The sequence below is a fragment of the Haliotis rufescens genome, unplaced genomic scaffold (genome assembly GCF_023055435.1).
Source record: "Haliotis rufescens isolate VD_foot unplaced genomic scaffold, xgHalRufe1.0.p SCAF_41, whole genome shotgun sequence".
Classification (NCBI taxonomy): Eukaryota; Metazoa; Mollusca; class Gastropoda; order Lepetellida; family Haliotidae; genus Haliotis; species Haliotis rufescens.
In genome coordinates this window covers 1,384,486-1,411,041 of record NW_025964124.1, presented here as the reverse complement: position 1 = coordinate 1,411,041, position 26,556 = coordinate 1,384,486, and the positions used below count along the sequence as shown (strand labels likewise).

General features: G+C 45.8%; 1 protein-coding gene across 1 annotated transcript; it reads left to right on the top strand.

Moving 5' to 3' along the window:
• Positions 1-448: 448 nt before the first annotated feature.
• Positions 449-26,556, top strand: LOC124119916. The gene is made up of 8 exons (XM_046482586.2): positions 449-586; positions 2,674-2,950; positions 22,315-22,600; positions 22,810-23,370; positions 23,585-23,712; positions 24,255-24,504; positions 24,885-24,968; positions 25,886-26,556. The coding sequence occupies exons 2-8, from the start codon at positions 2,705-2,707 to the stop codon at positions 26,464-26,466; spliced, it is 2,136 nt and encodes a 711-aa protein (XP_046338542.2). The 5' UTR covers positions 449-586; positions 2,674-2,704; the 3' UTR covers positions 26,467-26,556.

Sequence of the window (26,556 nt, the reverse complement as noted above, 5' to 3'; positions counted from 1 at the left end):
GTTTCTAACATGTACAACATGACACCGTTCATGCCCTTTTATTTTGTACTTTAGGGGGGCAACTTTAATTCCACACACGAACGGAAAAGAAATTAGAATTTTGGTTCTTTAAGATTTTTTTCAGTTACTGTGTGCGGATATCGTGTTGACCAATCTGCAATATTACATATGACTTGTTTCCTTTCTGGTTGTTTTCGTTTCTACTCTTGACAGAATGATCATCCTAAACGATATTGCTTGTTTAACAATTGTAGAGCTGATGAAATGCATGCATCCTGTTGTATTTCCAAAGTACCTGAAAAGTGTTAGGAAAGGTGTCCTGTTGCTGTGATCTGCACTCGGATGTGTTGTCTCATATTACTGCAGTAGGTTCCGAGTGTGACATTCAGTAAACTGTGAATATAACTATCCATGTGTAACGCTATACATGTGTTACATCACAAGTGTTACATCACAGTGTGAATACACGTTCTCGACAGCGCCACCTCCTGGGCACACCTTCAACTGAATGGCATGCCATCAGGGTATTAAATACCCATGTCTTTTGTCCCACAGCTCATCTAGCATCAGGACCACGTCACGCAAGGTAAGTTCCACCAGTGTCCTTGTCGCAAACATGCTGAGGTACGATACAGTTTTGTTTGTTTGTTGTCTAACGCCGCTATATTCCAGCTAAATGACGGCGGTCTGTACAGAATCGAGTCAGGACCAGACAATTCAGTGATTCACGTCATGAACATTGATCCACGCAATTGGGATACGATGACACCTGACCACCTGATCCCGTTAGTCTCCTCTCACGACAAGAACGCCTTGTACGTCAAGCATGGGTTCCTGAAGACCTATTCTACCCCGGATCTACACGGGTCTGTGCGATATAGAGGCCGATCAATACGTATGTTTGTCCATGATGCCGGGAGCGAGCAGACAAGCATAGCAATGATCCGTGTGATATTTATGTCGCACGTCAATCCGCTGTATGAGGGGTAAAGGGTGGCTCAGTCGTCTGAGGTCAAACATTTCGCCGTGCAGAGTTACACCCGTGGCATTAAACCAAACTCACTCTCTCACGGATTCCTGAGGGTTCCAGCAGGACGTGACCGCCTCTGTGGTCTAGTGGTATGGCGTCCGCCCGGAAAGCGGAAGGCCCGACGTTCGATCCCCGGCATCGTCATACCAAAAGACGTTAAAAGATGGTACTTGTTGCTATCCTTTCTGGCGCTCGGCATTAAACCACGGAAGACAAGGACTGGTCGGCTCGGAGTCTGTGTACTGTGTCTGAGTAGGGTATTCATGTTAAACTGCGGCATGGTAAGTGTGCTAGCACTTTAAATCGGCATCAGTCCGGACTAATACAAGCGGCCACACACACACGTGTGCATGCACGTCGCAATATAAGTGCAATAATCTTGGACGCGACGTTAAACCCAATTTCACCTCACCTCCTGCAAGACGTACATCTCATTGCCCCCTGGCTACTGTGTAGATCTCCTGGTGTACATTTAAGAACAAAACAACGAGTGAAGGTTGTTTATCGTATAATAAAACACTGCAAGCAGAATAAACCACGAGGGGAGCCTGTGGTTTATTCTTCCTGCAGTGTGTTATCGTACGATAAACGACGACAACGAGTCGTTCATTCCTTAGATGATATATCAACATTATTTACAGCCTCTGATGATAAAACTATTTACCCGTATTTTCAAAATGATGACTCCCTCAATAAAATCCGACCTCGGATATGTTGGACACGTCCATTGTATGCGCACGTTGATCATTCCTGCATACTCTCATATGTCTACCTTTAATCTCAATACAGATTGTCACATCTCTCCTGCGTTTATTTGCGTTGCCCAGCTACATCTATGGGTAACAACTCACTAGACACGTCCCTCTCAAAATGGATGTCGTTCAATGTACAACGTCAGCATATTGCCAGCGCATGTTCGAATTTCCAGAAATAACATAATGATAGAACAATGTTTTAACGTGAAAAAACACACACTTCGTTCCTTATTGATCTTTTGGATTTATCGCGTTGTTATCTTATGTATGTAGATAGTATATGTTATGACAATGCGTCTGTAATCAAGGATGTGCCTTAATGCCCACAAGTGGTATTGATATGAAGTCGATTTAAAGTCGATGTGAATGTGATGTGCTTTGATATGCCAGTTGCCAGTTCTACTATCTGTGGATGTTACTGGATGCCGTCCCGGACATGCCGACAAATCGTGTCATCGTAACCATGTTCACAATATCAACCACAGACTCGATTATGTACAGACCGACGTCATACAGCTGCACTATTGCCGAATGCAGCATAAAACAACAAACGCGCCCAAAATGGCTGATTTTGCATCCCCAGCAAGTACAATTGATCAGCCATTCTCGACGCATATTGTAGGGTCCGGGAGCCAAATGCTAGGTAACGGGGTTTTAAGCGCTCAGGTGGTCATTGTTTTAACTTATGTAGGTATCTGCACAAGTCTTCGTGACCCTTCAGGCTAGTTAGTGGGCGTAGACATCTCTCGTACCTGTCTGTAGCTATCTGCCAAGCGACCCCATGGATCTGTACTCTGTAGAATCTCATGTGATTTAATTTACCTCTAAACCTGATACCGCAATAGTTCCTCAACACCCAGGTACAGTATATATATATTCCACCTGCAGAAGCGGTCCAGAGAACCAACAGTGAAGAAGAATGCTGATGTATCTACTTTGGGCGCTGTTCCTGCCCAGCGCTCTGGGGACTGGAGGGAGCGTGGACTTGACCATGTCCTCAGGTGCTTCCGGCACCGCTGTCGTCAAGGCTGTCGTTGACAGGATCAGGTCCAACTGCATCCTCGGGGACGACCGTCTGTTCCTGCGACGTCTGGCCTACGTGGAGACAAAAGACGGAACAGATGCCAAGACATACAGATCTGGGTATGACGGGGGCATCTGGCAGGTAGGCTCATCGACAAGGCTTGATTCTAGTAAGAGTAAGGTTGAAAAAATCAACGATGTTTGTATACCGTCCTGTATATTGATGTATATTTCCATGATTTCTGAGGCTATTAACATTGGCTAGAACTGTCGTAATTGTTCATATTCAGCCACATTATGCCTTTGTATTAAGTTCCTCGATTAACAGTACGTAAATGAATTAACTCTCGTGAAATGACCGCTTGACAATACCTGCATGTCCGATGGCTTCTCAGTGGTATGCATGTCCGCTAGGGACGGTAGGGGTTTCCCATGGCTTCTCAGTGGTAGGCATGTCCGCTAGGGACGGTTGGGGTTTCTGATTGCTTCTCAGTGGTAGGCGTGTCCGATAGGGACAGTAAGGGTTTCTCATCAACTAAAATGTGATCAGTATTAGGCGTGTCCGCTAGGGATGCTAGGGGTTTCCGATGGCTACTTAGTGGTAGGCGTGTCCAATAGGGACGGTAGGGGCTTCCGATGGCTTCTCAGTGGTAGGTGTGTTCGATAGGGACGGTAGTTTTTTCTCATGGCTACTCATTGGTAGTCGTGTCCTCTAGGGACGGAAGGGTTTTTCATGGCTACTCAGTAGTTGGCGTGAACGCTAATGACGGTTTGGGTTTCCGATGGCATCTCAGTGGTAGGCGTGTCCGCTACGGCAGTAAGGGTTTCCCATGGCTTCTCAGTAGTAGGCGTGTCCGCTAGGGACGATAGGGGTATCCGATGGCTTCTCAGTGGTAGGCGTCTCCGGTACGGACGGTAGGGGATTCCCATGGATTCTCAGTAGTAGGCGTGTCCGCTGGTGACGGTAGGGGTTTCCGATGGCTTCTCAGTGGTAGGCGTGTTCGTTTGGGAGGTAAGTATTTCCGATGGCTTCTCAGTGGTATGCATGTCCGCTAAGGACGGTACAGGTTTCTCATTGCTACTCAGTCGTGGGCGTGTCCGTTACGGACGGTAGGGGTTTCTGATGGCTTCTCAGTGATAGGCGTGTCCGCTTAACTCGGTAGGTGTTTCCGGTGGCTTCTCAGTGATAGGATGTGTCTGCTACGGCGGTAAGGGTTTCTCATCAACTAAAATGTGATCAGTATTAGCCGTGTCCGCTACGGACGGTAGGGGTTTCCGATGTCTTCTCAGAGGTAGGCGTGTGCGCTATGGACGGTAGGGGTTTCCGATGGCTTCTCAGTGATAGGATGTGTCCACTAAGGACGGTAGGGGTTTCAGATGGCTTCTCCGTGGTAGGCGTGTCCGCTAAGGCTGTAAGGGTTTCCGATGGCTTCTCAGTGGTACGTGTTTCCGGTACGGCGCACAGGGTTTCTCAGTAGTTGGCGTGAACGCTAGGGATGGTTTGGTTTACCGATGGCTTCTCAATAGTAGGCGTGTCCGCTAGGGACGCTATGGGCTTCTCATGGCTACTCAGTGGTAGGCGTGTCTGCTAGGCACGGTAAGGGTTTCTCATGGCTACTCAGTGGTGGGCGTGTCCGCTAGGGATGCTAGGGGTTTCTCATGGCTACTCAGTGGTAGGCGTGTCCGCTAGGCACGGTAAGGGTTTCTCATGGCTACTCAGAGGTAGGCGTGTCCGTTACGGCGGTAAGGGTTTCCGGTGGCTTCTCAGTGGTAGGATGTGTCTGCTACGGCGGTAGGGGTTTCCGATGGCTTCTCAGTGGTAGGCGTTTCCGCTACGGCGGTAAGGGTTTCGCATGGCTGCTCAATGGTGGGCGTGTCCGATAGGGACGGTAGGGGTTTCCAATGGCTTCTCAGTGGTGGGCGTGTCCGCTACGGCGGTAAGGGTTTCCGATTGCCTCTCATCGGTACGTGTTTCCGCAAAGGCTGTAAGGGATTCTCATGGCTCCTCAGAGGTGGGCGTGAACGCTAGGGACGGTTGGGGTTTCCGATGGCTTCTCAGTGGTAGGTGTGTCCGCTGCGGCGGTAATGGTTTCTCTTGTCTTATCAGTATTAGGCGTGTCTGCTAGGAACGCTAGGGGTTTCCGATAGCTACTTAGAGGTAGGCGTGTCCGATAGGGACGGTAGGGGCTTCCGATGGCTTCTCAGTTGCAGGCGTGTCCGCAAGGGACGGTAGGTGTTTCCGATGGCTTCACAGTGGTATGGTGTGTGTGCTACGGCGGTATGGTTTTCTCATTGCTACTCAGTAGTGGGCGTGAACGACAGGGACAGTTTGGGTTTCCAATGCCTTCTCAGTGGTAGGCGTGTCCGCTACAACGGTAAGGATTTCTCATGGCTACTCAGTTGTGGTCATGTCCGCTACGTAGGTAAGGGTTTGTCATGGTTACACAGTGGAAGGCGTGTCTGCTAGGCACGGTAAGGGTTTCTCATGGCTACACAGAGGTGGGCATGTCCGCGAGGGACGGTTGGGGTTTGCGACGGCTTCTCAGTGGTGGGCGTGTCCGATATAGCCTGTAGGGGTTTCCCAATGCTTCTCAGTGGAAGTCTTGTCTGCTTGGTACGGTAGCTGTTTCCGATGGCTTCTCAGTCTACGTGTGTCTGCTATGGCGTTAGGGGTTTCTCATGTCTTGTCAGTGGTGGGCGTGTCCGCTAGGGACGGTAGGGGTTTCCAATGGCTTCTCAGTAGTGGTCGTGAATGCTAGGGACGTTTTGGGTCTCCGATGGCTTCTCAGTGGTAGGTGTGTCCGCTACGGCAGTAAGGGTTTCTCTTGTCTTATCAGTATTAGGCGTGTCTGCTAGGGACGCTAGGGGTTTCCGATAGCTACTTAGTGGTAGGCGTGTCCGATAGGGACGGTGATGGTCATGTCCGCTACGGAGGTAAGGGTTTGTCATGGCTACGCAGTGGTAGGCGTGTCTGCTAGGCACGGTAAGGGTTTCTCATGGCTACACAGTGGTGCGCATGTCCGCGAGGGACGGTAGGGGTTTGCGACGGCTTCTCAGTGGTAGGCGTGTCCGATATAGCCTGTAGGTGTTTCCCAATGCTTCTCAGTGGAAGTCTTGTCTGCTTGGGACGGTAGATGTTTCCGATGGCTTCTCAGTCTACATGTGTCTGCTATGGCGTTAGGGGTTTCTCATGTCTTCTCAGTGGTTGGCGTGTCCGCTAGGGGCGGTAGGGGTTTGCGATGGCTTCTCAGTCTTCGTGTGTCCGCTATGGCTTTAAGGGTTTGTCATGGCTACTCAGTGGAAGGTGTGTCCGCTTCTATCGGTAGGGTTTTCCCATGGCTTCTCAGTGGTAGGCGTGTCCGGTAGGGACGGTAGGGGTTTTCGATGGCTTCTCATTGGTAGGCGTGTCCGCTAGGGACTGTAGGGGTTTCCCATGGCTTCTCAGTCTTCGTGTGTCCGCTATGGCAGTAAGGGTTTGTCATGGCTACTCATTGGAAGGTGTGTCCGCTTCTATCGATAGGGGTTTCCCATGGCTTCTCAGTGGTAGGCGTGTCCGGTAGGGACTGTAGGGGTTTCCGATGGCTTCTCAGTCTTCGTGTGTCCGCCATGCCAGTAAGGGTTTGTCATGGCTACTCAGTGGTTGGCGAGTCCGCTAGGGACGGTAGGTGCTTCCGATGGCTTCTCAGTGAAAGGAATGTCTCCTACGGAGGTTTGGGTTTCTCATGGCTACTCAGTGGTAGGCCTGTCTGCTAGGGACGGTAGGTGCTTCCGATGGCTTCTCAGTGGTAGGCGTGTCCGCTAGGGACGGTAGGGGTTTTCGATGGCTTCTCATTGGTATGCATTTGAGCATATCCGATGGCTTCTCAGTCTACGTGTGTCTGCTATGGCGTTAGGGGTTTCTCATGTCTTGTCAGTGGTAGGCGTGTCCGCTAGGGGCGGTAGGGGTTTCCGATGGCTTCTGAGTGGTAGGCCTGTCCGCTACAGCAGTATGGGTGTCATGGGTTCTTAGTGGTGGGCGTGTTCGCTAGGGACGGTAGGAGTTTCATATGTCGTCTCAATGGAAGGCGGATGCGCCTCGGACGGTACGGGTTTACGATGGCTTCTAAGTGGGAGGTGTTTCCGCTACGGCAGTAAGGGTTTCTCATGGCTACTCAGTAGTGGGCGTGAACGCTAGGGACGGTAGGGGTTTCCGATGCCTTCTAAGTGGTAGGCGTGTCCGCTAGGGGCGGTAGGGGCTTCAGATGGTTTCTCAGTGGTAGGCGTTTCCACTGGGGACGGTAGGGGTTTCTGATGGCTTCTCAGCTGTAGGTGTGTCTATTAGGGATGGTAGGGGTTTCCGATGGCTTCTCAGTCTTCGTGTGTCAGCTATGGCAGTAAGGGTTTGTCATGGCTACTCAGTGGTAGGCGTGTCCGTTAGGCACGGTAAGGGTTTCTCATGACTACTCAGTGGTGGGCGGGTCCGCAAGGGACGGTAGGGTTTTCCGATGGCTTCTCAGTGGTGGGCTTATCGGCTAGGGAAGGTAGATGTTTCCGATGGCTTCTCAGTCTACGTGTGCCCGCTATGGCGGTTGGGGTTTCTCATATCTTATCAGTGGTAGGCTTGTCCGCTAGGGGCGGTAGGGGTTTGCGATGGCTTCTCAGTGGTAGGCATGTCCGTTAGGGACGGTAGGGGTTTCAGATGGCTTCTCCCTGGTCTGCATTTCAGTATTTCCGATGGCTCTTCAGGTGTAGGCGTGACCGATAGGGACGGTAGGGGTTTCCAATACTTCTAAGTGGTAGGCGTGTTCGCTAGGGGCGGTAGGGGTTTACGATGGTTTCTGGGTGGCATGCATTTCAGGATTTCCGATGGCTTCTCAGTTGTAGGCGTGTCCGATAGGGATGGTAGGGATTTCCGATGGCTTCTCAATGGTGGGCGTGTCCGATATATCCTGTAGGGGTTTCCCAATGCTTCTCAGTGTAAGGCTTGTCTGCTTGGGACGGTAGATGTTTCCGATGGCTTCTCAGTCTAAGTGTGTCTGCTATGGCGGTAGGGGTTTATCATGTCTTGTCAGTGGTAGGCGTGTCCGCTAGGGGCGGTAGGGGTTTCCGATTGCTTCTCAGTGGTATGCATTTCAGGATTTCCGATGGCTCTTCAGCGGTACGCGTGTCTGATAGGGACGGTAGGGGTTTCCGATGGCTTTTCAGTGGTAGGCCTGTCCGCTACAGCGGTATGGGTGTCTCATGGGTTCTTAGTGGTGGGCGTGTTCGCTAGGGACGGTAGGAGTTTCAGATGGCGTCTCAATGGAAGGCGTGTGCGCTATGGACGGTACGGGTTTACGATGGCTTCTCAGTGGTACGTGTTTCCGCTACGGCAGTAAGGGTTTCTCATGGCTACTCAGTAGTGGGCGTGAAAGCTATGGACGGTAGGGTTTTCCGATGCCTTCTTAGTGGTTGGCGTGTCCGCTAGGCACGGTAGGGTTTTCAGATGGTTTCTCAGTGGTAGGCGTGTCCACTGGGGACGGTAGGGGTTTCAGATGGCTTCTCAGTTGTAGGTGTGTCCATTAGGTATGGCAGAGGTTTCCGATGGCTTCTCAGACTTCGTGTGTCCGCTATGGCAATAAGGGTTTGTCATGACTACTCAGTGCTGGGAGGGTCCGGTAGGGACGGTAGGGTTTTCCGATGACTTCTCAGTGGTGGGCGTGTCGGCTAGGGACGGTAGATGTTTCCGATGGCTTCTCAGTCTGCTTGTGCCGTCTATGGCGGTTGGTGTTTCTCATATCTTATCAGTGTTAGGCGTGTCCGCTAGGGGCGGTAGGGGTTTGCGATGGCTTCTCAGTGGTAGGCGTGTCCATAAGGGACAGTAGGGGGTTCAGATGGCTTCTCACTGGTATGCATTTCAGTATTTCCGATGGCTCTTCAGTTGTAGGTGTGTCCGATAGGGACGGTAGGGGTTTCCGATGGCTTCTCAGTCTACGTGTGTCTGCTATGGCGGTTAGGGGTTTCTGGCATTGCCTAAAAGTCGGGCCGGGCCGGGCCAAGACGGGCCAAAGTGTTACTGGCTAATTACTTCATTATCGGCGATCATACCTACATATAATTGATGCAACATACACACATGACATTAATGAACAATCACCAAACAAAAAAGTGCACCATTAATAAGTAATTCGGAGTAAATCGCTTGAAAACCAGAAAGTGGAGCAGTGTGTAAGCGTCGCTGATCTTGGTAACATGTAAAAGAGCAATCGTTAAACGAAGTAAGATTTGAAACGTATCAAATACTTCTAGCTATCATGATACAAATTTCCATCTGTGAGCAAAGTGTTTATATTAATAGGAACGTTCTATATATAAGTAAATACCACTTTATACTGTCACTGAGACACGTTGGTTAAAGTAGACCTGTTCTCCCTATACTCTCAACAGTCACACAGGTGTTCGGTCCGACTTGGCCCGGGCTGTCAAAATCAACTTTAAACTCACATATGTATCATCAAATGGATTCACATCTATAAACTAGTATAATATCTACCTAAATACCACTTTATAGTGTCTCAGATCACTGTACTTAAAGAAAACAAGGTTCTCAAAGTGAAGCATTTTTACTGTATTTTCTTAAGAAAATCTATGTCAAAAGTGTTGGTTCCGACTTGGCCCGGACTGTCAAAATCAACTTAAACCTCACAGATGTATCATCAAATGGATTCACATCTTTAGATTAGTATTATATCTACCTAAATACCACTTTATAGTGTCTCAGATCGCTGTGCTTAAAGAAAAGGGGCTCAAAGTGAAGGCCTTTTCCCTCTACATTCTCAACATAGTCTCTTTTTAGAAGTGTTTGTCTTGTGTTGGGTCCGACTTGGCCCGGGCTGTCAAAATCAACTTAAACCTCACAGATGTATCATCAAATGGATTCACATCTTTAGATTAGTATTATATCTACCTAAATACCACTTTATAGTGTCTCAGATCGCTCTACTTAAACAAAAGGGTCTCAAAGTGAAGCCCTTTTCCCTCTACATTCTCAACATAGTCTGTTTTTAGAAGTGTTTGTCTTGTGTTGGGTCCGACTTGGCCCGGGCTGTCAAAATCAACTTAAACCTTACAGATGTATCATCAAATGGATTCTTATGTTTAGATTGGTATTATGTCTACCTAAATACCACTTTATTATGTCACGGTACATCGTATTTAAAGAAAACAAGGTGCTCAAAGTGAAGCATTTTTACTGTATTTTCTTAAGAAATTCTATGTCAGAAGTGTTCGCGTATTTTTGTGCTTAAGTCACTTGGACATTGTTTAGCTTCATAAACTGTTCATAAGAAACATTTCAGACAGCTTTGACATCATTGATGACTTAGTCTTATGAGATGTGTATACCTTAGGGGAAATGAGCTCAAGTAAATACAGAAACAGAGGGTCTAAAATTGCCACAGTGTTAGGCCCGAAAGTCTATTTAGGATTTAAATTGTGATTAAGGAAGTAAAGGGTAGAGAGAGAAAAAGATAACAAATCTTAGCAAAACCCACTTGCCAAACAACTGCTAGTTCGATCGTATCCGTAATCCGTCACAAACTGTGATGAGCGCATAGTGTGTTCGATGAAGGAAATACAGCCCTTCAGATCTTTGTTTACTGAATACACCTATGACCTATGTTCAGTGATACAATTTATAAGATATTGAAGCTACATGGCCGCCCATAGTTTCTTGGAAATGTCCTGGCTACACTTCAAGGTTTCGTGCTCAACAAATATATATGAATGTATATGATGTCTCATCTTGATGTACTTTAATAATGCAATTCGACAAAGAAGATGTACAGATGCCTCGACAGCATTTTTGGCAGCCAAGTACAAGTACAGGTAAACATGGCTATTAATGCTCATGTGTGTCAGGTTGCCCTTACCTCGCCGTCGTATCTGTACACAAAGCAAGTGCATAGACTAAACTAGGCTACATTTTCATTGCTTTAGCCGTTTACAGATGCCTCGACAACATTTTTCACACATGAATGACTTCAACCTTGGCTTTCAACTAGTACAGGTAAACATGGCAATTCATGCTCATGTGTGTCAGGTTGCCCCAACCTCGCCGTCGTATTGGTATACAAAACAAGTGCATAGTCTAAACTAGGTTACATATGCATTTCTTCAGCCGTTTCAATAATGCAGTGCGCTGTCACAGCATGCTGCGTAGGTCTTTACAGCACAATGTATTTTATTAGTTATTGGTCGATCCTTCATAAATCATTTTTGCCATTCTTTTCACAATGGACCCTGATCATAATACATTGGTTGCTTATTATTATTATTATTAAACATATTGTATTGTCCAAAAAGACAAAGGGATTGGGCACAAGTGCAGCACTTATTACCACCTTCTCCCTATATACATTTATACATAATATTGCATAATGAAAATTAACAATTTACAGTTGAAGCATCACATTGTGGAAACATAGTGCGCAATATAAATTTATATACAGTGCTCATATGAAGGATATGTACAATGTGCTGGAAAGTGAAGACAGTATGCTGATATAATACATGTTAGTGTTGTATATAGATTTAACAATATTAATGATTAACAGTTTGGAAACAATAATATGCTAGCTACTGAATCTGTTAGTTTTTTCTATAAATTTGTGTACAGACAAGAATATTTTTGTATTCAGGAAAACATCTAAGTTTGGATCACAAAAAAGAATACTATTTAGAGTTTTTTGTCCTCCAAGATTATCGATAGCTGTCAGTAATGTCTCCCTAATATCATCATATAAGGTACATTGGAAGAAGAAATGGAATGAATTTTCACAAGGAGCTCCGCGTTTACAGGAAATAGTATCAGATAATTAACACGAAACAGGTTGGAATTTAGTGTGCTACAATTGTGTCTCAATCTAGTGTGCAATATGTTTGTAGATCTCTCACTGCAATTATAGTGCATAGGTGGTGATGTAGGCTGCTCAGATGCGACAGCTTTAAAATAAGATATTGACGGACTATCCCTGATTCCTGTTGATAGATTATTCCATTGGCCTAATGTATCTATAATATAAGACCTTTTAAACGTAGATGTCCGTGCAAATGGAACTACAAAATCATGGCGGTTTCTGAGATTATAACTGACCTTCTGTGACACAGCTGGTGGTATAAGATCAGTTACATATGAAGGACATGGCTTATTTATTATTTTATACATAGTTACAAGTTTGTTGACGTTTCTTCTATACGCTTAGATATGTTTCCACGTCACACACACCTAGAACAAGTACACTTATTTGAATATTACTAATATTACATGAATGTTACTGAGCAGTCAGTTAGAGTTTATATCTTTGCGCTTAATCAGCAACATTAAGCCTTTCACGTATATTACAACTTTGTAAGTTAACTTTCCTTTCCAGAAATACCATAGCATGGTGACAGAGATGCACTTCTACCCCAAGAGATGTGTCATTGACTAAAATCTGCTTTGTTAATTTGATTTCAAGTGATAGCCTTCACCTGGAAGGAATATATATTTGTATTATTTCAATTTTTCTTTTCATATATATCCCTCTGAATTTTGGGTTTTGAAATTGCATGTCGCAGAAATAACTCCTGTTGGACCCTTAGACTTGCAAGAATACTCTAATCATTGGCCGAAACATGCCCCATTTGTGCTTCTTGCTCTGTCAGACCAAACCCATACTGTTGAATTTCTCAAAGCTTTAAAAGGGTTAAAGCTATTTTTGTAAGTATAAATGGGTTGATTGGTGACTACCACAGAAGTAGCAAATGGAGTTATGTCCGATGAAATTCTCTGTTTTGACTTGTGATAATCGGGTTTAACAACTAACTTGCCTCTGCGTGTGTTTGTTCCACCGGTGGTGCAGGTTACGCTCACCTCTATGCAAACACCTGTTATTCTCACTGTTTGATAGTAGTTTATACACGTAAGTATGTATAAGTTGTATGTCATCCTAATATATCACTTGTGTTATCCCTCTTTTTGGGGTGTACTACAAACATAAATCAAAGTTTCTTTTGAGCTATCATGAATATCATAAAATACTTAGCAAGTCTTTGCTTATCATTCCCTCTACTCCTACCAAAGGCTCTAATTGTGGCTAATTGTTACATATTCTTCACGAATACTGTAAATCATGAAACGTGTAACCAAATTAATGCGAGTTTAGACTGCTGGCTAGACTAACATCTAGTTTCTGAAATGAACATATTTTACAAAAATAAAAACAATCGTTTGATTATATTGATAAAATATATAACTGCAGTAATCTAGTCTTGCCAAATATGATTGACTTGCATCGGCTGTATTGGATATATTTGTTTCAGGAAGTGTATGACAGGCCTAAAATGCGTCACGGAAGTAATGCGATTAACTTTGCTTTTACCTGTAAAAGCTAACCAGCAAACGAAAACACGGTGTTGTTTACAATGAACGCATGTCTAAACAAACATCCTTTTTTATATACTTAAGAAGAAGTATCACGATGGACAGTGCATACAACTGTTTGGCAAACAATATCAAGCAATATTTTAGATTCAGAATCAACATACCATGGCATAACAGAAACATATATATTAAATTGTATATATTCATATTTCCCGCTATTCACGATAAATTTATTTTACCGTCACTGTTTTAAACTACTCTGAACTACTTGTATGTATAGATCATCTTATTTGTAAACAGTAGGCGGACGTATTATATATCTAACAGTTACAAAAGTCTGCTGAAATCTTCTATTTCTTTATTATGTTAAATGCTGTCAACATGAATAAATGCCAATTATTTCATAACACTCCAAATATAGTTGTCATAATGAACATAGTTTTAAAGTATATTTGTCACATGCATTAATACTGTCCGGTATTATTAGTAATATTTTCAATATCAACCACATATTGTGAGAATCCAGTAAAAAGGAACTGAGTAAAGCAGTGGTAAAATCTATCCATATATACAAAATTGTATATTTTTTTATATACCATATATACAAAATTGTATATTTTTGGATATACCATATATACAAATTGTATATTTTGCATATATTGGAATTTTCCCTTGTGATACTTTCACTGGCCACTGACAAAGATTAGCAGTATTAGAATAAGAAACTAAATCGAATCCAGTATGACGTGATGATGTGTAAGCATACAGAAAACTAAGAGAGCCCAACTTACTTCAGTTTCTGTACCGTACTTGCGCTTACCTCCTTTTGCATCCTGCGTATCATTCAACCTGTCGGATCGACTTGTCCCGGGTGGTTGATAATCTTAAACATCACGACTGTAAAACAAAGTTGCTTACTTGCTTACTTACTTACTTACTTACTTTGGAGATTTAACGTGCGCTTTCCGACTGATGCGTATTTCGCACACGGGCCCGGTCAGGCCATTTAATGTGTTTCCGAAAGGGGCAAAAGTGGTGTTTGCAACCCAAGATGGGGCTTTAGGGGTTGCTTATATAAAAAAAATTGCTAGATATATAGAGAACTTTAATTTATGGCGTCTATTAACCATCACGACAATAATACTGAGTGGTCCAAGTCAGGTTCAGGAGAAGTGTGTTTCCACAGAACGAGCTGCTCGGAGATGCAGCACGTATTCTTGCGGTATGGCAGATTACAACTCTCTCAGATAATCCTGTTTTCCTAAACACACTCATAGATAATAGAAGCATTAAGCAGGGTTGAGGGAGAGGTTTATCCTGAAATGCAAAGTGTCTCACCTTACCTTCTCCAACTGTTACCCTGTGAGTATGATCCTTGAAAACAAACACGACGGATTATGTAAAAGCAAGGGATTTTCCGACCAGACACATACTATGAAAAAAGGGCTTCACTTTAAAGAGTATACTTCACTCCAACACATTTGGTGAAATTTTCTTGAGAAGAGACAGTGAAAGTGCTCGACTTTAACAGGCCAGTTTTCTTTGAGTTATCGTGCAACATTATCAAGTGTTATATAGGTAGATATAATACTAGTCATGTTGAGAATGTAGAGGAAAAAGGGCTTCACTTTGAACTCATGGTTTTCTTTAAATGCGATAAACTGTGACATTTTAAAGTGGTACATAGATAGATATAACACTAATCTATGGATGTGAACACATTCGAAGATAGATCTGTATGTTTAAAGTTGATTTTGACAGCCCGGGCCAAGTCGGACCCAACACTTCTGACATAGATTTTCTTAAGAAAATACAGTAAAAATGCTTCATTGAGCCCCTTGTTTTCTTTAAATACGATGTACCGTGACATTATAAAGTGGTATATAGGTAGATATAACACTAATCCAAAGATGTAAACACATTTGGAGATACATCTGGTGTGTTTTAAGTTGATTTTGACAGCCCGGGCCAAGTCGGACCCAACACAAGACAAACACTTCTAAAAAGAGACTATGTTGAGAATGTAGAGGGAAAAGGCCTTCACTTTGAGCCCCTTTTCTTTAAGTAGAGCGATCTGAGACACTATAAAGTGGTATTTAGGTAGATATAACACTAATCTATAGATGTAAACACATTTGAAGATACGTCTGTGTGTTTAAAGTTGATTTTGACCGCCCGGGCCAAGTCAGACCAACACAAACGAAACACTTCTGATAGAGAGAATGTAGAGGGAAAAGGGCTTCACTTTTAAGCACCGTGTTTGCTACTGAAATATGAGACACTAAAGTGTTATATAGGTAGATATGATATTATAATTAGTCTATAGATGTCAAGTATGTGTTGTAATTTTAGAAGTGCTTTGACAGTTATTAACACGTGTCGTGTCAGTCCTATGACATTCGCGAATATCCACTTGCAGAAAACATCCTGTGTTGGTTTAACATGAATTAGTAAAGGTTAATTAGGTATACCAAACACGTTAATTAATGAAAGAAGAGTAGTCAAAACACTGTCATTTCGAATTCCTGCCCAGGACATCACACCCCTGCACGCTAAGGTCGGTGAGAAACCTTCTCATCCAAGTTAAGACACAGTCAAGACACTGACTTTTCGGTATGAACTCTCGGTATGTAGCTATAATTATCAGTTTATTACATTGCTGAAGATACATTTTGATTCAAACTCAATTAAATGAGCAAAATTATCCGTTTCTGGACATTTTAGATCTGCCTAGATATGCACGTTTCGTTTTATTATTCTGCAATTCATTTTTAGTAGTACCCGCTTGCCCGGCCCGGCCCGACTTTTCTTGGCCCGACTTTTAGGCAATCCCGGGGTGTCTCATGTCTTATCAGTGGTAGGCGTGTCCGCTAGGGGAGGTAGGGGTTTGCGATGGCTTCTCATTGGCATGCATCTCAGGATTTCCGATGGCTCTTCAGTTGTAGGCGTGTCCGATATAGTCTGTAGGGGTTTCCCGATGATTCTCAGTGGAAGGCTTGTCTGCTTTGGATGGTAGATGTTTCCGATGGCTTTTCAGTCTAAGTGTGTCTGCTATGGCGGTAGGGGTTTCTCATGTCTTGTCAGTGGTAGGCGTGTCCGCTAGGGGCGGTAGGGGTTTCCGATGGCTTCTCAGTGGCATGCATTTCAGCATTTCCGATGGCTCTTCAGTGGTAGGCGTGTCCGATAGTGACGGTAGGGGTTTCCGATGGCTTCTCAGTGGTAGGCCTGTCCGCTACAGCGGTATGGGTGTATCATGGGTTCTTAGTGGTGGGCGTGTCCGCTAGGGACGGTAGGGGTTTCAGATGGCGTCTCAATGGAAGGCGTGTGCGCTACGGACGGTTCGGGTTTCCGATGGCTTCTCAGTGGTACGTGTTTCCGCTACGGTAGTAAGGGTTTCTCATGGCTACTCAGTAGTGGGCGTGAACGCTAGGGACGGTAGGGGTTTCCGATGCCTTCTAAGTGGTAGGCGTGTCCGCTAGGGGCGGTATGGGTTTCCGATGGTTTCTCACTGGTAGGCGTGTCCACTGGGGACGGTAGGGGTTTCCAATGGCTTCTCAGTTGTAGGCGTGTCCATTAGGGATGGTAGGGGTTTCCGATGGCTTCTCAGTGGTATGCATGTCCGCTAGGGACGGTAGGGGTTTCTGATGGCTAATCAGTGGTGGGCGTGTCCACTGGGGACGGTAGTGGTTTCTGATGGCTTCTCAGTTGTAGGCGTGTCCATTAGGGGCGGTAGGGGTTTCCCATTGCTTCTCAGTGGTAGGATGTGTCCGCTACGGCGGTAAATGTTTCTCATGGCTGCTCAGTGGTGGGCGTATCCGCTAGGGATGGTAGAGGGTTCCCGATTGCTTCTCCGTGGTTGGCATGTCCGTTACGGCGGTAGGGGTTTCCGATGGCTTCTCGGTGGTAGGCGTGTCCACTATGGACGTTAGTGGTTGATCATGGCTTCTCAGTGGTAGGCGTGTCCGCTTGGGACGGTAGGGGTTTCCCATGGCTTCTCAGTGTTAGGCGTGTCCGCTAGGGACCGTAGGTTCTTCCGATGGCTTCTCAGTGGTAGGCGTGTCCGCTAGGGGCGGTAGGGGTTTCCGATGGCGTCTCAATGGTACGTGTTTCCGCTACGGCAGTAAGTGTTTCTCATAGCTGCTCAGTAGTGGGCGTGAACGCTAGGGACGGTACGGGTTTACGATGGCTTGTCAGTGGTAGGCGTGTCCGCTACAACGGTAAGGATTTTCTCATGGCTACTCAGTCGTGGGCGTTTCCGCTACAGACGGTAGGTGTTTCCGATGGTTTCTCAGTGATACGCGTGTCCGCTTGGGACGGTAGGTGTTTCCTATGGCTGCTCAGTTGTAGTCGTGTCCATTAGGGACGGTAGGGGTTTCCGATGGCTTCTCAGTGGTATGCATGTTCGCAAGGAGCGGTAGGGATTTCCGATGGCTTTTCAGTTGTAGGCATGTCCGATAAGGACGGTAGGTGTTTCCGATGTCTTCTCAGCGGTAGGCGTGTCCGTTACGGCGGTAAGGGTTCCTCATGGCTGCGGGCGGTCGGGTAGCCTAGTGGTTAAAGCATTCGCTCGTCACGCTGAAAACCCGGGTTTGATTCCCGACATGGGTACAATGTGTGAAGCCCATTTCTGGTGTACCCTGCCGTGATATTGCTTGAATATTGCTAAAAGCGGCGTTAAACCATACACACTCACTCACTCCTCACGGCTGCTCTGTGGTGGGCGTATCCGCTAGGGATGGTAGAGGGTTCCCGATGGCTTCTCTGTGTTAGTCATGTCCGATAGGGACCGTAGGGGATTCCGATGGCTTCTCAGTGGGAAGGCGTGTCCGCTATGGCAGTAAGAGTTTGCCATGGCTACTCAGTGGTAAGTGTGTCCGCTAGGCACGGTAAGGGTTTCTCATGGCTACTCAGTAGTAGGCGAGTCTGCCAGGGACAGTTTGGCTTTCCGATGGCTTCTCAGTGGTAGGCGTGTCCGCTACGGACGGTAGAGGTTTCAGGTGGCTTCTCAGTGGTAGGCGTGTCCACTGGGGACGGCAGGGGTTGCCGATGGCTTCTCAGTTGTAGGCGTGTCCATTAGGGACGGTAAGGGTTTCCCATGGCTTCTCAGTGGTATGCATGTCCGCTTGGGGCAGTAGGTGTTTCTGATGGCTTCTCAGTGGTAGGCGGGTCCGCTACAACGGTAAGGATTTTCTCATAGCTACTCAGTAGTGGGCATGTCCACTGCGGCGGTGAGGGTTTGTCATGGCTACTCAGTGGTAGTCGTGTCCGCTAGGCACGGTAAGGGTTTCTCATGGCTACTCAGTGGTGGGCGTTTCCGCTATGGACGGTAGGTGTTTCCGATGGCTTCTCAGTGGTAGGCGTGCCCGCTAGGGACGGTAGATGTTTCCGATGGCTTCTCAGTCTACATGTGTCTGCCTATGGCGGTAGGGGTTGCTCATGTCTTATCAGTGGTAGGCGTGTCCACTAGGGGCGGTAAGGGTTTGCGATGGCTTCTCAGTGGTAGGCATGTCCATTAGGGACGGTAGGGGTTTCAGATGGCTTCTCAGTGGTGGGCGTGTCCGATATAGACTGTAGGGTTTTCTCAATGCTTCTCAGTGGAAGGCTTGTCTGCTTGGGATGGTAGGTGTTTCCGATGTCTTTTCAGTCAACGTGTGTCCGCTATGGCTGTACGGGTTTCTCATTTCTTATCAGTGGTGACGCTGGTGACGGTAGGGGTTTCCGATGGCTTTTCAGTGGTAGGCGTGTCCGCTTTGGGGCAGTAGATGTTTCCGATGGCTTCTCAGTGGTAGGCGTGTCCACTGGGGACGGTAGGGGTTTCCGATGGCTTCTCAGTTGTAGGCGTGTCCATAAGGGACGGCAGGGGTTTCCCGTGGCTTCTCAGTGGTATGCATGTCCGCTAGGGGCGGTAGGGATTTCCGATGGCTGCTCAGTTGTAGGCGTGTCCGCTAGGGACGGTAGGTGTTTCCGATGGCTTCTCAGCGGTAGGCGTGTCCGTTACGGCGGTAAGGGCTTCCGGTGGCTTCTCAGTGGTAGGATGTGTCCGCTACGGCAGTAAGGGTTTCTCATGGCTCCTCAGTGGTGGGCGTATCCGCTAGGGACTGTAGGGGTTTCTGGTGGCCTCTGAGTGGTAGGCGTGTCTGCTACGGCAGTGAAGGTTTCTGATGGCTACTCAGTGGTGGGCGTGTCCGCTAGGAACGTTTGGGGTTTTCGAAGGTAGTCAGTCGTAGGCATGTACGCTAGGGACGATAGGGGTTTCCGGTGGCTTCTCAGTGGTAGGCGTGTCCGCTACGGCGGTAAGGGATTCTCACGGTGGGTTTTTCCGCAGGGCACCTTTGGGATTGCTGATGGCCACTCAATGGTCGGTGTGTCCTTTAGGGACAATATGGGTTTTTCGTGACTATTCAGTTGTGGGTGTGTCCGCTTGGGAATGTAGGGGTTTCTCATGGCTAATAAGTGGCGGTTTTTTCCGCAAGGCACTTTAGGGATTATTGATGGCCACTCAGTGGTTGGCGTTTCACCGGGGGTGTATGAGATTTCTCATGGCTGCTCAGTGGTGGGTGTGTCCGCTATTGACGATAGGAGTTCTCATGTCTACCCACGGGTGGGTGTGTCTACTAGGGACGGTTGGAGTTTCTCACTGTAATGATTAAAACTGTATCCTTGATTCAGAACCTGTATGAAATCCAGCCTGCGCTTCTCAGTGGTAGGCATTCAGCTACTCTACATTTCATGCCTACTCAGTGGTCGGTGTGTTCGCATCGGATGGTTGGGGTTTCTCATGGCTGCTCAGTTGTGAGCTTGTCTACAGGGGACGGCAGGGGTTTTCCGTGGTTACTCCACGTGTCCACTAGGGACAATGTGGATTTTTCATGGGTACTCAGTTGTGGGCATGTCCGCTAGGGACGTTATTTAATTAGGACATTCTCATGGCCAATCTGTTGTGGGCGTGTCCACTAGGGACGGGAGGGGTTTCTTATAGCTACTCAGTGGTGGGTGTGTCCGGTAGGGACGGTACGGGTTTCTCATGGCTACTCAGTAGTGGGAGTGTTCGCAAGGGGCGGTAGGGGTTTCTCATGGTTACTTAGTGGTGGGCGTGCCCGGTAGGGATGGTAGGGGTTTCTCATGGCTACTCAGTGGTGGGCATGTCCGCTAGGGACGGTAGGGGTTTTTCATGGCTACTCAGTGCTTGGTGTGTTCGCTAGGGACGGTAGGGGTTTCTCAAGGCTGGGCAGCTTTGGGCGTGTACGCTAGTGACGGTATGGGTTTGTCATGGCAACTCAGTGGTGGGCTTTTGCGCAAGGCACCTTAGGGATTGCTGATGGCCACTCAATGGTGGGTGTGTCTTTTAGGGACAATATGGGTTTTTCGTGAGTTTTCAGTGGTAGGTGTGTCCGGTGAGGAGAGAAGGGGTTTATCACGGCTACTCAGTTGTGGGCGTGTCCACTAGGGACGGTAGGGGTTTTATCATGGCTAATAAGTGGCGGCTTTTCCGCAAGGCACTTGAGGGATTGCTGATGGCTACTCAGTGGTGGGTGTGTCCGCTAGGTAGGGAAGGGGTTTATCAAGGCTACTCAGTTGTGGGCGTGTCATCTAGGGACGGTAGGGGTTTCCAAAGGCTACTCTGTGGTGGGCGTGTCCGTCAGGGACGGTAGGGGTTTCTCATGGCCTTTCAGTTGTGGGCGTGTTGTCTGGGGGCGGTAGGGGTTTTTCAAAGCTTCTAAGTTGAAAAGTTTGAAGAATGATTTTGGATGAAACGTAAAATCTCTGCCCCGTGTCTTTTAATATCAAATATTTCAACACTCGTTGATGAAAGAGGAAACCCGTGGTGAAATATTGGATATAAAAAACAACACCCGGGTGAGATTCTCTATTTCTCAGAATGTGTCCTTATGGGCTATTGACACTTCAGGGATGTACCCTCTATTCATATGACCATTCTGAAATCTTTCCTGCTGGGATTTGAATGCCATCTAAACGTGATTGTTACGCAATCTGGTGGACGACCTTTGGGGATTTTATTGCAACAAATTTTCACAGTTTTCTTTGTTCAGTTAGAGTCCTACAACACCAAAGTTTTCAAGGACATTGATCAGGTTACCCACGATTATCATGTCATTAATGCTTGTGTCCATGCCTAGTTGTGTTTCATCTAATGAAATATCCTGTGGTAACCTCTGGATCGATGCTGAACAATGGGCCTGCTGAAGGGTGACAGCGAATGGGTTTGAGAGTTTGGTTAACTCAGGATGTTGGTGGTCCAGCTTCAGCCGCCAATATCTTTGATGGATAATCCACTTTACTGCAGACTTGCTGTTGCAAACGTTGATGTTTCTTCACCTGTTGGTAGATTGAAGAGAATAGTCTTATTTAGATTCTTGGGGTCCAGGTGAATAGTTTTTCCCTCTCATGTGAACGACCACCAGTTGCATGACCGACTTCGTTAGATCTTTGATTTCAAAGCCTTCATGTGATTGAATTATTTCTCAAGTGGATATCTTACTGAGTAGGGGATTTGCTTCATGGTTCTACAACTGGCGTAACGCTTTCCTTCCGTGTGATGTGGAGGCATCCAAGCCCACAAAACACTTCCGTATTTAGGTCGAAAATCTCGTCACTTCATATTGCCTCTTGACAAGAGCTAGTCTCTCGAGGTCTTGTAACCAACAAACTGCTTGTTATTCTTCACAGTTATGACGAAAATGGAGGAGTATGTCCGGCCCTAGTTCTACTTCAGCATGGCCTTGTTCCTGGACCTTGTTGCTTCTGTAAGATGTCACTTTGATGCTGGAATACAGCAGCTCTTTGCCATTGTACTCATGATGTTTATGTTTGCACCGGGATCCAGTTTGGTTGAAATGTCCTGAATTTTTAATTCGCACTTTTAGAAGTTGGTTAGCGAAAGCAAGATACTTTATGGATGACAAGTTCTTTGTTCTTTTAAGATATGACGATTTGGTACGCTTGACAATCGTATAAGGATCTGTACCGAATCATCGCATCATATTAGAATAGAGAAGTCATCGATACAATATCTTGTTTAAACCAATACTAAGAGTATATGTATCATTTTACAGTGTAACTTTGTTACTGTTCTAGATGTATTACACATGCTTTCCCTGATACAGATTGATGAAAGCAAGTTCCTGGAGACGAAGACCTGTCCCTCGTCCATAGTGGCTGAGTGTAACAAAGCTAAATCAGCCTTCAATATCGACTGGCGCACCACATCCTGGTCAGACCTGAGGAAGCCTCTGTACTCCGGGCTGGCAGCGGCTCTCTACATAAAGAAGTATCAAAGCGGCAGCCCTCCCGGTGACGTCACCAGTCAAGCCTCGTTCTGGGCCTCAAAGCTGAGACTGAGTGGCAGCCATTCTGGATTCGTTACTAAAGCCAGAGCAATGAAAGGAATTGGTATGCTGTTAACTTATTATATGGTTTTATTAAATTCGACATGGAGGACTCCGTTCCGCAAAGCTTCCGTAGCACTAAGGTGATCACAACTCTCATACTTTAACATAGACTTTCAACATTCGTAGCTAAGATTACTTTTTGGAACAGGCCCCAGATGTTTACAGACTAAACATGAAGAACATTTCATCAATACTTTTGTGTTTCACCAGATTGCAAGACTCAGCTTGACCTTGCATTCATCCTGGACGGTTCTGGGAGCGTATCCACAAGTGACTTTAATCACATGATCAAGTTCGTGAAAAATGTGACGAAAAAACTAGACATATCGAAAGATGAGGTAAAAGTGTCTACTGTGGAATATGGATCCTCAGTTGGGGATGACATTGAATTCCGAGACTTTGCATCCGAAAGCAGCCTGGTGTCTGCCATAGGTAAAATCAGAAAGAGTGGTGGTGGCACCAACACAGCTGCAGCCATCCTCCACACTGTCAACGTCCTGTTCAGACCGGCAGCAGGTGCGCGGCCAAATGCCAAGCGCGTAGCGATCCTTATGACTGACGGCCATTCAAACGATAAAAAGTTAACAATCAACGCTGCTAAAAAGGCTAAAGGTGCAGGTATTACCATGATATCTGTCGGTATAGGAAACGCTGATGAGGCTGAGTTGAGGGGCGTGGCCACAGATCCTTACTGTACCCACGTGATCATGCTCAACAGCTTCAGGGAGATTGACAGTCTCCTGTACCAACTGAAGGAAAGTTCCTGTGGAGGTAGGTAGTTGTTTAAAAACAAAATTGGAGGATTAGGAACAGTGTATTAACAAAATCTAACAAAAGCTATAACTATGCTAGCGATAAGCCAATATTCCAAAAGTTATGAGGGGAAAGTGCGCCTGACAGCATGATTCCCTTTTGTTCATATTGTGAAACGACAGACCTAATACATTGCAAACACTCAATGTTTAATAGTCATTGGTTTCCTTAGCCCTGACTGCAGTGGAGGTGAACACGACCATCAACACAACACTACCTGTGAACCAGACTGTGGAGGACGCATTTGAATTTAAGGACGATAACACCACAACACCCGACTCAGGCAAAGAAAAAGCAGTGGTAAGTAGCAGTGACTCTGGACCGTTCCCGTACAGATTGTACAATTAGAAATCAGCCGGTAGTCGGTTCTTCAATGCCTAATCTGATGCCGGCGTCAGTGCGTACACTCTATCATCCTTCACTACTCTGCTGTGTAATTCCGAAGAATGTAAACTTTCAGACCGATAATCAAATGTGGTCGTTTATCAGGAGATTCAAAACTCTTTCTAAACCCAAGGCTGTGGTCAATGTTGTGAACGATGTGAAGTGGCAGCAATGACATCAGCGATGATTAGCACCCTCATCGCTTGAGTCGTTGGTTAAGGGACTACACCAAAGTGGCCCAGTGTATTGACGGGTGATGGGAATTATTGTCTACAAACACATCAAGTGTTGACGATGATTTCATAGTTAAGTTTGATAGTCCTGTTCTTCAGTATCTGTCTTGTTCATGGTCTATTCTGCAAACTGTCAGTACCGTTTCGTTCTCCTGGGTTAATGACACCTTCATAATCTATGTTTACTAGTGCCCCTAGTAACTCACCCTTATTGTTACTACACAGGTTGGCGAGGTGGTGTGTGGCACTCTCAAAATGTACGCTTCCTACACCATTCGTCGTCCAGGCCCCGCCTACTATGACGTCAAAGAGACTGCAAGTGATAACAAACCTGGCGTCATCTTCTTTAACAAGACGATGAAGGGGAGACAACTGTACGTTACTGTCATTGGAACTCGGCTGTCGGTATTAGTTGCCCAGTTGGCTTCGTGTGTCAACGCCAGTTTCAGCGTGCGGATTTCCCAGCAACCAACAAGTGGGTCACCTTCAGCGTTAGACAAGGACACTAGTCCGTTAGTCTCGGACGAAAGGGACAAGATCTTATCCACCAAAATCTAGATATTTTACATAAAACTTTAGTCCGAAATGAAGAACAGGATATTTGGATTTTACAAACGTTATCAGCTCCTGAGTTGCGGAAGTAACCTGATTTGACACATGGAATAAGATATTTTGTTAAAGACACAATCGCTTCTACCAACGTTGTAGGCATTCTGCATTGTTTGCCAGAGGGATTAGTGTCTTAATGTCTTTATAGACTTCGTCGGGCAGTTAATGGTCTTCTGCAAATGACAATACCCTGAAATATAGAGTTACCTTTATAGCAATATTTCTCTACATTCTTTGTCTCAACAGAGGCTGAGGTAATCTGTAAGGAAGGCGAGAAGGAAAGGCCGTGCTCCAAGAAGGACTTGGAGGACAACGGATACAACTGTGATGGTGCGTTTTTATTAAATTTTGGATGTTTACACAAATCATCTAACGTTTAGCAGGTGGTACATATGACTCATATTTTTCTTCATAGATAAGGCAATCAGTTCATGCCGTATTTGCTCATAATTATTATGTTGATTCTTATGACTTTGTTTCATCTCCCATTTGAGTGATATATCTTCAAATAACTCGGTATATAACTCAGTATATAACTCAGTATATAACTCAGTATACAACTCAATATATAACTCAGTATATAAATAAGTACATAACTCAGTACATAACTCAGTACATAACTCAATATATAACTCAGTATATAACTCAATAGATCACTCAGTATATAACTTAGTATATAACTCAGTGTATAACTCAATATATAACTCAGTATATAACTCAGTAAATAACTCAGTATATAACTCAGAATATAACTCAATATATCACACAGTATATAACTCAGTATATAACTCAGTGTATAACTCAATATAAAACTCAGTATATAACTCAGTGTAGAACTCAGTGTAGAACTCAATATATAACCCAATATATAACTCAGTATATAACTCAGTATATAACTGAATATATAACTCAGTATATAACTCAGTATATAACTCAATATATAACTCAGTATATAACGCAGTGTGTAACTCAATCACATGACATTGTTAATGATACTTCTTGTCTGTGTAGGAGGGATATTTACAAGAGTTTATGTGTTTCAGATACATTCTACAATGTTACCAACCCTTGTTCATCACATGACATTGTTAATGATACTTCTTGTCTGTGTAGAAGGGGTATTTACAAGAGTTTATGTGTTTCAGATACATTCTACAATGTTACCAACCTTTGTTCATCACATGACATCGTTAATGATACTTCTTGTCTGTGTAGAAGGGGTATTTACAAGAGTTTATGTGTTTCAGATACATTCTACAATGTTACCAACCCTTGTTCTCCTGGCAACGCCTGTGACCACGCCCACACCTCTGACTCCACCAAGTTCATCCGGTGCGACCTCAAGGGCAACATGTACGTCACCCAATGTCCCGGCAAAGCCCACTACAACCCTGACACAATCAGCTGTGGGTCGGAACCAGTCAAGGGAGGGATCTCCTGCAATGTCACCAATCCATGCACTCCTGCAAATATTGCCAAGCATCGATTCCACTTCCCCTACCCGCCAAACACGTCCAGGTACATCCAGTGTGATGCATTTGGGAAACTGTGGATGAGGGATTGTCCCAGCGGCACAGTGTGGAATGACGCCAGGAGATCGTGTACTGGCCAATCTGGCGTGAAACCATCCGCCCTCGGAACCTCCACCCCCTCCATCTCCCAAGTCACCCCTGTCTCTATCGGCTGCAACGGCAACAACAACGGCGCACTGCTCCCCCACGCTGACCCAACTAAGTACATCCTCTGCAACCACGGTACGGAGGTGGTGATGTCCTGTCCTCCGTCACTCAAGTTTGACGTCAGCATCAAGCGCTGCAACTATGAATAGCGGTCGCACTGTACCGGCACATGTCACGTACTGAACGGAATAAAATGACAGTGGCAACCAGTGCATTGTTGTGTATGTCCCATAGAGTTA

What these genes read in the sequence shown, in the direction of transcription:
- LOC124119916 (XM_046482586.2), top strand. Translation starts at nt 2,705, where the DNA reads ATGCTGATGTATCTACTTTGGGCGCTGTTCCTGCCCAGCGCTCTGGGG. An exon ending in ATGACGGGGGCATCTGGCAG is followed by an intron (nt 2,951 to 22,314) that starts GTAGGCTCATCG and finishes TCCCTGATACAG; the next exon opens with ATTGATGAAAGCAAGTTCCT. An exon ending in CAGAGCAATGAAAGGAATTG is followed by an intron (nt 22,601 to 22,809) that starts GTATGCTGTTAA and finishes GTGTTTCACCAG; the next exon opens with ATTGCAAGACTCAGCTTGAC.